Source organism: Chionomys nivalis, chromosome 24 (genome assembly GCF_950005125.1).
Source record: "Chionomys nivalis chromosome 24, mChiNiv1.1, whole genome shotgun sequence".
Lineage (NCBI taxonomy): Eukaryota > Metazoa > Chordata > Mammalia > Rodentia > Cricetidae > Chionomys > Chionomys nivalis.
In genome coordinates, this window is record NC_080109.1 from 35,425,688 (window position 1) to 35,438,208 (window position 12,521).

Here is a 12,521-nt window from a genome sequence, read left to right on the forward strand (position 1 = left end):
CTGTGAGTTTGAGGCCAATCTGGTCTACAAGAGCTAGTTCCAGGACGGGACTGTTACACAGAGAAACCCTGTCTCAAAACAACAACAACAACAATAAAAAACAACAATAAAAAATAAGCAGACAAAAAAAATGCAATTTTCTAGCTGGATGGTGGTGGTGCATGTCTTTAATCCCAGCAGTCAGGAGGCAGAGGCAGAGGATCTCTTTGAGTTTAGTCTGGTAATTATTTTTATAAAAAGGCAAAGGAGCATAATGTTTCAATGCAAGGTGACATGAGCATTCATACATGTTTAACAGTGTCTGGGCAGTGCTGTTGTAAGACTTCTACTGTGAAGGCTGAAGCCCCACATTTTAAAACATTTTTACCAGTCAAACACATCAAAAATAGAAGATTTTTAATATGACAGTGTGTTGTCTAATTCACATACTAAATTGCTCTATACAGGGAGACTTCACAATCCAGGAGCCATAGCCGTGCTGCTGTAAGTAGGACTTCAATAGTGCTTTAGCTTCTTGATAGGGCCCAGACATACGCTAGGGAGAGAAAAAGTTGAACTGAATCAAACTGGCCTACAAAGTAAATAACCCCAGAATGTTTAACTTTATGTTTTAAAAAAGTGAAAAACTCTAAATGCCTGTGCTAATTTAAAACAATTATTTCCCAACATGCCTAAGAAGGCAATTTTACTTGTTATTTAATATTTTAATTAAGAGCAAAATTCACAGCAGAAAAACTGAAAGAGTATAAAAAGTATGACCTATAACACCCAAACTATAGATAACTACCATCACTATTTTCATGTGTTCTAATATTCTATAAACACACACACACCTTTAAAAAGCTACCTTTTATGAGCTATTATAAAATTCATCCACTGCAAGTGTATAATTTGGTCTTTGTTAAAGTTATAGAGATGTGCAAATGCCAGCAAAATCCAGTGGTAAACTCCACCACCTCTAAATCGCCCACTGTGCCTGCCTGCAGTCAGTCTATAATATACCTTTGGCCCTAGCCCCAGGCAACTACACATTTTTCTGTCTCTAGATTTATTTTTCTGGAAGTTTCACATAAGTTGACTAATACAGGAAGCATTCTATAATGCCAGGCTAGCACATTTCCCAATTCATGCTATTCCATGTGTCAGGGTCAGGCTTTATTGTAGACTAAAACATTGTCCATGTCTATTACAGCAGTCCATTCACCGCCTCATGAACTTGTACTGTTCTCAGTTTTTACTATCAGGAAATTGCTGTCATAAACATTCGTGTGAATTATGTTTCTCACAAATACAGCGGCACTGCCGAGTCACACAGCAAGTATGTTTACCTTTGGTGGTGGGAGAAGCCAAATTGTTTTCCAAAGTGGCTGTACCATTTTTTATTGTTACTGTAATGCATGAGGCCTCTTTTCTCCAGATGATGAATAGCACTTGGTGTGGCACATCTTCTGAACTACAATTGTTCGCGAGGGTTAGGGAGGGAAGCTGACTCTACCAAAGAGCAAGGTCTAACAGCAAGTGCTGATGAAGAAGCTGAAGAAATTACCTGCCCTGTCTAGAAGACCTGGCCAATGTGACTGAAGTACAGTGTTCAGTGTAATCAGCTTTATCTTGAAGAATATGTCACCTGTGACTTAAAGAGAAGCCCGTGCCTGGCTTAAAGTTTTGAAAAATAACCTAATTGCTTTGTTAAGGGCTAATGGGGATACTGGCTATAAGTGAAAGCCACTGTTCATTTACTACCCTGAAAGCCTTCAGTCATCAAAAGAAGCGCACTAAACCTATTTGTCTTCTGATTTATATGAAGACAATAAAGTCTGTATGAGTGCATGTCTTCTGACAGCATGGCTTACTGGATGTGTACTCAAGCATGTCTGTTGTTTGGAGACAAGGTCCTTCTGGGTAACTGGGGCTAGTCTCGAATTCACATCTTCCTGCCTCAGTCTCTCAAGCGCTTAAGGTGGGATCTATTCCTGGTAGAGGCTGTGAACGTGTTGAAATGACAACAAAAAAATTAGAATCTAACTTAAATTTACTCTATGAACAACGTCAAGGTTTGCTACACTGAATCTTGCATGAAAGAAAGAATGTGACAAACCTCACTCCTATCTTGAGAAACTGTAGCCATTCCAGCATGTGGGAAGTGGAGGAAAGATGATTGCTGAGAGTTAGGCTAGCCTGGGCTATCTACTGAGGCCCTGTTTCTAAACAGCAGCCATCTATATGGAAGCAAGTTCCTCCAGTGCCAAAGCAACTAAGTTTTTGCTGTTGTTGTTTTTAGAAACATTTAAAAATCATGTTTTAAAGAAATGTTACCTACGTAACTAGGGTATAGTATTGTACAAAGTTAACTATTACACACATGACCATATAAAGCTCTGTTTAACTACCTGTGTTGAGTGGTCTGAAACAAATCTGCAGTTTCCAAGGTATGTCTAGTTTAAATTGTGATTAAATTGTGAACCAGGCAAGTTTTCCAACTTTGTTCTCATCCAAAATTGCTTTGATTTTCTATGACCTTTAGATGTTGCTGTCAACCGCACAACCAGATATTTTCAACACAAGTGTCTGCAGCAACACTGATTATTCACTGAAGCAGTAGGTTAAATTTGGAGACATGCGCCATCCTAACAACACTGAGATTCCCAATTCATGAATTTGTTACATCCTCTCATTTGTTTACATCTTCTTTACTTTTTCTCAGTAATGTTGTATCATCTCTAGTGTACAAGTCTTTTGTTTATTACTGTGTGTGTGCCTGTGTATTTGCTGTTGTGTGAAATAATTTTCTAAAATAAATTTGTGGAGTATTTATTCTTAGAAAGTAATTATATAATTTATTTTTTTATGTTGTGGTGATATCTTGTTTGTACAAATAAAGCTTGCCTGAAGATCAGAGGGCAGAGCTAATCACTAGCTAACCATAGAGGTCTGGATGTCTGTACAGACAGACAGGAAGTGATAAGGCAGGGGGAAACAGGAACTCATTTTCTTTTTGACTGAGAAGTTGATAAGGAATCCTTTGTCTCTCTGATCTCTCAGCATTTTTCCCAATATCTGACTCCAGGCTTTTATTACTAAGATGTATTAGAACTTGTGCAACAATATTGTTCTGATACAGGGGCTGGAGAGATGGTTCAGAATTAAGAGTGCTTGCTGCTTTTCCAGAAGACTCATATTTGTTCCAGCTCTCACATCAGTGGCTCACAACCACCTGTAACTCCAGCTTCAAGGGATCTGACACCCTCTTCTGGTCTCCACAGTTACTCACATACAATAAAATTCATACATACATACAAATAAACTTTTCTTTTCTATGGCATTCCTAAATTCACATTGCACATGGTAAGTTATCAAGTAAATACCCAGGAAATCTATCCTATAGTCTTAGCAATGTTATTTCCTGACATTTGCAGCCCACAGAGGAAGACATGCTCCATGTTGCTGTTTGTTCTTTTATTTGGAAACCTCACCCAAGAGGACACTCTGCTCTGCCTAGGAATCTGTTGGGTCCTCCAGGTGATGGTCTTACAGGGCTTCTCCAGGAGATTTCTGCTACATGTTTTAAGCACCTAATTACACATTTATTATTATTATTATTATTATTATTTATCATCATCATTTTGCCATCTCTCTTTATCTCCCGCTGTATATTCTTTTACTTTGGCTTGCTATATACTTAATATAATTACTCATTCTAAACTGAACCATGGTTACTTCAGATCACACTTCAGGAAATCAGAACAGATAAACAGAATAATGGAAGAGGGTAATTGTCAACATTCTTGTCTTCTTTCCAGTCATAGGTGGGGAAGGGAGATTTCAGCTTTCAGTTGGGCAGAGAGAGAAAGTGATAAGGCAGGAAGAAGCAGGCACTCATTCTCTTTTTGGCTGGGAAGCTGAGAGATGAGGAGGAGTCCTTCGTCTCTCTGATCTCTCAGCATTTTCCCCAATATCAATTTCAATAAAATTTTCAGATTTCCCTACTAGGAATAATACCACTGTTAAGTTCACTGTTGATATCCTTTATGAAGTTGTGGGAAGTTCACTTCTATTTTTTTCCTTCTTTAGTGTTTTATTGTAAAAAGGTAGACTGTCAAATGCATTTTGAACATATTTAAGATAATTATGAAAATTTTAAACTTGGACTTATTAATACAGTGTATTACATAAAAATAATTTACTGATGTTAAATCAACCTTGTAAACCTGACATAACAAATCGTGAACATAGAGCAGAATTTCTATATGCTGCTGAATGTTTTTTCAGTACCTTGCTAACTTCTTTTCACATTTATGTTTGTATTATAATTTTTTCTGTGATGCTTTTATTATTTTGGGTATCAAGAATTTTGGGGAAATGTTTTCTATATTTGAAAGTGATTTTGTAGGGTTTATAAGAACACGTTAACAATTCACAGCTTCTCTATGTGATTGAGTTACAGTTGGATATTCTGTTTTTCAGTTATCCTTTTATTTGTGTTGATCTAGCAGCATGTCCATTTTATCTCACTTGTTAACAAACAGCTGTTGGAAATCCAATGGCTTCTGTGGTCTATAACAATGACCCCTTTTACCATTCCAGCTTTCAAATTTCTGTTCTCATTTATACTCCTTTGATCACTAAGAGATTAAATTTTATTTCTCTTAATGAACCAATTTTATATTTCATTGAATTTTTGTTTCAAATTTCATTGATTTCCACTATGGTCAATATTATTAATTCCATTTTACTTATTTTTGTGTTCTAGCCCCCCAACTTTTATTTTAACCAGTTTCTTGAGTCAGAAGCTTAAATCACTGATTTTAGGATTCTTTTGTAATATATACTTTCAAAGCTATAAAATTTCCCTATTTCTTTAGTCATCTATGAATTTCAATATGCTGTGCTTTTCAACCCATTCTAAGATATTTCTCCGTTTTTCTAAAAGTTGTTTCCTACTAACCATTGTTAATCCATAAATTAATTTCCAAATATATGCCAATTTCTCAGATTTCATTACACTGTTAATTGATATTTTAATGCCACAGTGGCCAGAACCTATTTTCTGTGATGTTTAAGTTTTACTTTTAAGTTCTCCTGCTTTTACTGTGAAGTCTGTCTTCATCGGGTATATAGCTTTGATAGTCTCATCCTAGCTTTTTATTCTATCTTATTTTTAATTTTTACACTAGGCCCAGCATTCCAGTGGTTACCGTGTTTCTATAGTTTAGAGATAAATTATTCAGTAACAGCAGACATTGTACTCAAACACATTAGAACTGTAAGGCTTCTGCCATCTTCTGGCAAACTTACATCAAGAATATTTGATATATATCTTAAGCATCCTTTGGTTTTTGTTCATTGCCTGATTTCTTGAACCTGTCCTGTATATGACTCTGTAGTTCCACATCAATCATAGAACACAGAGAATTTCAAATTTATCCCACTTTTTCAATTTCCCCATATCATTTTGGTAACCAGAGTTAGCACTTGTCTCCAACAAGAACTGCAACTTGAGCCAGTGAATTCAACAACTTTTCCTACCAAGTTGGGCCCCTTAAACTGAAAAAAAAAAATCCACAAATTGTTATCCTCTGACACGCCGAGCCCTTTTCTTCTGACAGTAACTCCATGACTTTAGAGGTGTGAACTACACTCCCCACTACTCTGACTAGAGACATGAAGACAAGAGAAAGAAAAGAACTTCAAGCAAGAACACGAACTTGTTATTCTTCAAATCCTAGCACTTTTTCAAGAACATATAGTTTTGATATTTAAATTTTACTACCTTGAATTCGTTTCTACAAAAGACTGTTTTTGACATTATCAAGGTTTTTATATTTGTTCTTACAGAAATACGTATAACTTCTAGACATCACTGAAAACAACATTATTAAAAAAAGCTTATACTTAGTTATAGGTGGGAACGTGCACACATGCTTGTAGTTGATATGACTGTAGGTGTGAATGTGTGCACAGGTTTGTAGTTGATATGACTGTAGGTGGGATATGTGCACAGGTTTGTAGTTGATATGACTGTAGGTGGGTATATGTGCACAGGTTTGTAGTTGATATGATTGTAGGTGTGAATTGTGCACAGGTTTGTAGTTGATATGACGGTAGGTGGGGATGTGTGCACAGGTTTGTAGTTGATATGACGGTAGGTGGGGATGTATGCACAGGTTTGTAGTTGATATGACTGTAGGTGTGAATGTACGCACAGGTTTGTAGTTGATATGACTGTAGATGTGAATTGTGCACAGGTTTGTAGTCGATGACTGTAGGTGTGAATGTGCGCACAGGTTTGTAGTTGATATGACTGTAGGTGGAAACGTGCACACAGGCTTGTAGTTGACATGTCATATTTGATGAAAGTAGAAAAATAAAATCCAGTATGTGCTGTGACTTTAGCTTAGTGCTTGCTTTGCATGTGCAAGCAATCTTTTTTGTTTTGCTTTTCAAGACAGGGTTTCTCTGTGTAGCTTTGGAGCCTGTCCTAGAACTAGCTTCTGGGATTAAAGGTATGCACTAATACCACTCAGCCATACAAGCAATCTTAACTATTAATCTATCCCTCCCACCCCCAAAAATTTGTTTAGGAAGAAAATAATCTGTATTATCTACTAAGTCACATTTAAATTAGAGTCTGGAATTAAACTTACTTTGAGCAATGTATTATTGTAAGACATAACATTCTCTAGTTAATAAAGCCATGCATAGTAAAAAGTTTTATAACCTTTGTATCTCTGGGTATAACAAAAAGGTGCTAAGCAATATTGTCAGAATAAGTTTGATAATATGTTATATTCAGAACTACTTAAACAATTTTTGTTGTCTCTATAGATTTGCCACATTACTGTCTTTAGCTACATTTCTATGGTCACCTTACCTTAGCTGCGTGGTACGTACGAGCTTCAAGTAAATCATCTGTTTTAGCTTCCTTGGCAAGCAGATTGAATCGACTTAACATTGCAGCCTTACAAAGCCGACTTGCCATTGATAAACCACTTTTAAATGGGGAACTAAAGTCGAAAGGAATGAAACATGCAATAATCATAGTTAATGATTTATGCTGGCAATTGTAGGGATTAAACGGCAATTCATAGACATTTATGATCCTGATTAGGAAGAAGAATGCATGTACTGAAGCTCTATTTTAGATAAGAAACAACTTGAGTTACTTAACTGCTGTCAGAAGCTAATTTAACTTAAATTAGTTTAACTTATTACTGTACTGCATCAAAAGTTAAAACAATGTTTGTATTTGACTATTCCTATTATTTAAAGTAAAATTAATCTATGGTAATACAAATTAAAAGAGTTATTATCCTATGATTGAAGAAAGGGAGTGTAGAAATACCTTCTGGAGTGGTGATAGCCACTGAATTTTGACTAGAGTAATAGGTCACCTGGATGGATACATGTATCAAATCTCCTGAAATTGTACAATGCATTCTCTGCAAGCAAAATGTAATTTAAAAAACACTACTTTGAAACCATCCATCCATGCATGTGTGTGTGCACGCACATGAATACATTATTCGTCTGTTGTAACAGAAGTGGGTTCACAGATCACAAAGCACTAAGCAACTTCCCCCTCATATTAGCTGTTCTTGTGACAGATGATTAAAACTGTAAAAATCCTCGATTCTTCTGGTTTCCATGTAGCTTATCAGAGGCAGACGCCCCCTAGAACATGTGCTAGCCTTGTGATTTGTTATGGTGCACAAAGAGAAAATGTGCAAGTTCAGAGTCTAGGTTTCAGGGGAACCCTGCGTTCTTCTCTTGAGACCCCTTCATGTTCAGGTAAGAGTGCTTTGACTAGCCTACTAATGGGTAAAGGACAGTTATTCCTCTAAGAGATCAACCAAAGTGACATTTTACTTGACCCACACCTGACTCCAGATGCCTGCAGGAGTTCTAACTAGATCCAGAAGAACCGCTCAGCTGATCCAAACATTTATTGAGAAACAATAATATAGTGTTGCTTTAAATCACTGAATTTGAGGTTGTTTATATGTAGCAAATGTTAGCATGCACTCATGTATACAAAATCCATTAATCTCTGTATATTAATTTCCTACCATGATAGTACTGGTAGATTCTCCGTAAATTCCTTGGGCTTTTCAGCAGAACTGAGGAACACAACAGAACATGTGCCTAGTGTTTGTGAGGTACTGGCTTCAATCTATAAAATCCCCTTAACAGTGGTCGTTTAACTCCACTCCCCCGTATTTTATGTCTACTTTTTTTTATTCAACATATTGATGTTATGTACAGCAGTAACAGCAAACATCACCCTGACATTTCCTCACCAATCATGATAGTGTTCTGAGTCAATAAAGCTGTACTGTACTCTTCAACAAACCACCTACTACTCTCCTTTTACGGTTACTCCTTAGTAGGTCCTTGTTATGTGCTCTAGCAGAGTGATGATAGGAATAATGGTGATAAATATAAATTTCTAATTTGGTGTCATCTCTACTACCACATTTACATGTTGTAGAGTATTATTTTAAGATGTGTTACATTTGTTTATGCTGTTGAATACCTGTTTAATGATACAAAGATGTGTTGCATTCTTTTATGTTGCATTTGTTTAACTCTGTGAAGCTGTGATTTTTTGCCTGTTTAAAACACCTGATGGTCTAATAAAGAGCTGAAGGGCCAATAGTGAGGCAGGAGAAAGGAGAGGTTGGGCTGGCAGACAGAGAGAATAAATAGAAGGAAAAAAGGGGGAGTAGAGAGATCAAGAAATGAGAGGAGGACTCAAGAGGCCAGACCACAGGAAGCCGTGGAGTAAGAAGTAAAGAAAGATATGCAGAAATTGAGAAAGGGAAAGGCCCAGAGGCAGAAGATAGCTGGGATAATTTAAGAAAAGCTGGTTAGAAACAGACCAAGCTAAGGCCAGGCATTCATAAGTAATAATAATCCTCCATGTGTGATTTATTTGGTAGCTGGGTGGCAGCCCCTGCAAGACCCAAAAGAGGGGGAAAAAGAAAATAACATTTACACTTGTGTTTTTAATATGCTGTCAATTTTTTGGTTGCAGTTTTGATTATCAGCAAGTGTTCTTTGTAAGTTTTGTGTGTATGATGGGAAAGAAATAATCTTTCAACATGTTTCATGATGCAAGATACGTCTGCTTCATGCAAGGATTGGTGGATTCCTAACAGATACGGTGATCCATGCCTGTATCCCTAACACTTAGCAGGCTGAGACAAGGTAACTGAAAACCTGAGGCTAACCTATATAGAGACTCTGCTTTAACACACACACACACACACACACACACACACACACACACACACGCACGCACGCACACACACAGTTGGATACTCTTAAAAATTTTATTTAGATGTGTATGTCTGCATGTGTATATTAATATATGTACATATGTACATGTGCATGTTAAGGAGCCTTGGAATCCAGACACGGGAGTCAAATCATCTGGAGTTGGAGTTACAGGTGGTGGTGAGCCACCCCATGTGGGTGCTGGGATTCAAATTCCCATCCTCTGCAAAATCAGCAACTGCTCTTGGTCATTAAGCCATTTTCCCAGCACTCAGATGTTCTTTCTTTTCCTTCTTTCCTTCCTTCACCTCATTTTTTTTTCTTTTCCGGGACAGGGTTTCTCTGTGTAGAATGTCCTCCCTTTTCCTTTTCTTTCCCTAAGGCCCTCCTATGTCACCATCTCAAGCTGATAGCTTATTATTATTGTGTATGTGTATGTGCATGCTCTAACTACAGCCATGTGATATTTGACAAAGAAGTAAGACACATCCACTGAAGACAGAATCTTCAACAAATGGTACTGGGAAAACTGAATGTCCACATGTAGAAAAATGAAATTAGACCTTTATCTATCATGCAGCACAAAAATTAGATTCAGGTGGGTCAAAGATCTCACTCTGAAACCTGAAACACTAAAACTGCCAATGGAATACGTAGAGAATATACTATAAGATACAGGTATAGAAAATAACTTTTGGATAAGACTCCATTTGCTGAGCTATCAACGTGAACGACTGACAAGTGGGACCTCATAAAACTAAAAGGCACCTGCACAGAAAAGGAAACAACCAAGTGACTAAAGAAGAAACCCATAAAATTGGAGTCTTTTCCAGCTATACATCAACAAAAGATTAATACCCAGAATATACAAAACTCAAACAAGCAAGAACAAAACAAGAATCAAGGAAACTAATGACCCAATTTTAAAAAATGGGCTAGGGAGTTTTCAGTAAGAAAAAAAAAGTGGTTAAGAAATACCTCAAAAAATGTTCATTATCCTTAACAGATAGGAACTCTGGGATTTCATCCCACTCCAGGCAGAATGGCTAATTTAAACAAAACAACTGACAACAAAGGCTGGGAAAGTTGTGGAGAAAGCAGAACCCTTAATAACTTTGGATGGGAATGCAAATTGATGGACTCACTGTGGAAATCAGTAATGAAAACCATCAGACTCAATCAACCTACCATATGACCCACTGTATCACGCCTGGGTTTCTATCTAAAGGACTTGGCACTCCTGCTCCACAGATACAGTCATGTTCATTGCTGCTCTATTTGCGACATCCAGGAAACAACCTAAACCTAAACTCCCCTCAACAGAAGAATGGGTAATGAAAATGTGATATGTACATTACTCAACTAAAAAAAATTAAGACCTTTTTGGGAATCTGGGTATGGTGGCACACACCCTTTAACCTCAGCACTCTGGAGGCAGAGGCCAATGGATTGCTAAGTTCCAGGCCAGAGTTAGGTAATGAGACCATGACTTTAAAAATCTTTTTATTTTATTTTATGATACAGTCTTTGAGATACAGCTCAAACACCTAATTTGCTAGAAGCCTGGGCTAGTCTAACTCAGGACCCTCCCTGCTTCTTTCTCCTGGGGCCAGAGTTACAGGGTTAGTAACAGTAGACTTTCTTTGCTTCACTGATTCTTTGGGGCTAAAACTTAGTCTGGAGTTGGACACATCCACTGCCTTATTTGTAATTATTTGCAAATACTAGACCATAGTAAGAAATTAAACTAGTTTCACATTATTTACTCTATTTTGTCATGCCATTATTTTCTGAGTTTTAAAATATCTTATATTTGTGTATGTGTAAGGCAAGGCTGAATCTATTTATAATCCAAAGCCAGACAATATATTTGTTGTGCTACACTCTGTATTATTCTTGACACTATCCTGCATATTAGCCCAAGACTTGATGATGTTCATGCCAAGAAAGAGTTGCATTGGTCTTGATTAAATGTCCTTTGAAGAGGAAGATATTTAAAGTCTGTAAATTTGAAAAAAAAAAAAGCCACCCTAAAAGAATCTTGGGTTTACTCAGGTTTACTTGTATGTGCATGGGTAAGGGTTATTTACTAGATCCTAGATAACTTTCCACGGCTATAGTAACAAAGGAAAAATGCCTCCCTGGGCAGTAAGCTATTAGCAGCATTACTCACTGCTCATTTAAAAAATATTTAGCCATTACTAGAAGGTTTTAATTTTATTCAATAATGAATTACATGAATATCACAAAGAAATATCCAAAAGGCACAGAATATTATGATTAACAATAATGCCTTTGGAAATAAAATGTCTATATTAGGGTTCCAGTTTGAAATCCTTAGGACAGGGGTGACCACATGGTATCATAATAGAATAGTTCTTACACTTATGTGTTCGTAATATTTGGGACAGAATGTGAAAAATGCAGCTTCCTAACCCCAGATCCAGAAATTTAGATTTAGCAGAACCAATTCTATGATTCTAATATTTTAACAAACACAGGCCTAAAGCCAGATTCCTTGGGTTTTAATGCTGGCTTCACCATTATAACTTTGTAAGCTTGTATTATTCAAAAAGAAAGTTATAATGAATATGATGTTGGAAACCTGGCCACACTCAATACAGTTGTTCAGAATCCAATAAATAATGTACAGAATTGTTAAGAATAAAATTTCAATAAAAACTCTTCTTGTGCTTAATATATGATTTTAGAGAAAGTAGCAATTCTAACCTTTCAGTGATCTTCCCACTTAGGCCATCCACAATCTCCAAAGAATTATCCCCTTGTGCCCAGTTCAGACTGAGTGATTTGTGGTCCAAGTTTATTTGCAGAGGATACGCAGTGGGCACTAAGCTAATGTGAGGTCTGTTGACCAAGTAAAACATGGGAAGTTTTGAAGTGAGCGCATCATCAACACGTTGGTTTATTGCGATTTCTAAGCCTCTAGTGTCACTGCAATTCCCATCACCTAGAAAGCAAAAACAAAACATACTCAGAAATTTAAGGTCAAAAGAAAAGATTGTGCTAAAAAAAAAAAAGTATATAATAGGAATAGGTTAACTGTAAATACTCCAAAGTTTACTTCTCTTTTAATTTTCTCTATCGCACATTTCATTTGTTTTTTAACCATTAAGCTTGCCTGAAGGTCAGCCATACAGACCACCACCATACACTTTTAATCCCAGTAGCCACACTAGTTTGCCCTAGAAACCGGGCAGGGGACACCTTTAATCCCAGCCCGAGAA

At 36.8% G+C, this 12,521-nt stretch overlaps 1 protein-coding gene across 1 annotated transcript in view; it reads right to left on the reverse strand.

Annotated features, from left to right (window-relative positions):
- Positions 1-421: 421 nt before the first annotated feature.
- The window catches only part of Adad1 (adenosine deaminase domain containing 1), a 36,492-nt gene continuing 24,392 nt past the window's right edge, over positions 422-12,521 (reverse strand). The window contains exons 10-12 of the mRNA XM_057757273.1: positions 12,007-12,244; positions 6,872-7,004; positions 422-535 (exon numbers count right to left, since the gene is read on the reverse strand). Coding sequence (XP_057613256.1) covers positions 422-535; positions 6,872-7,004; positions 12,007-12,244 — 485 coding nt within the window. The remainder of the gene's footprint in view (positions 536-6,871; positions 7,005-12,006; positions 12,245-12,521) is intronic.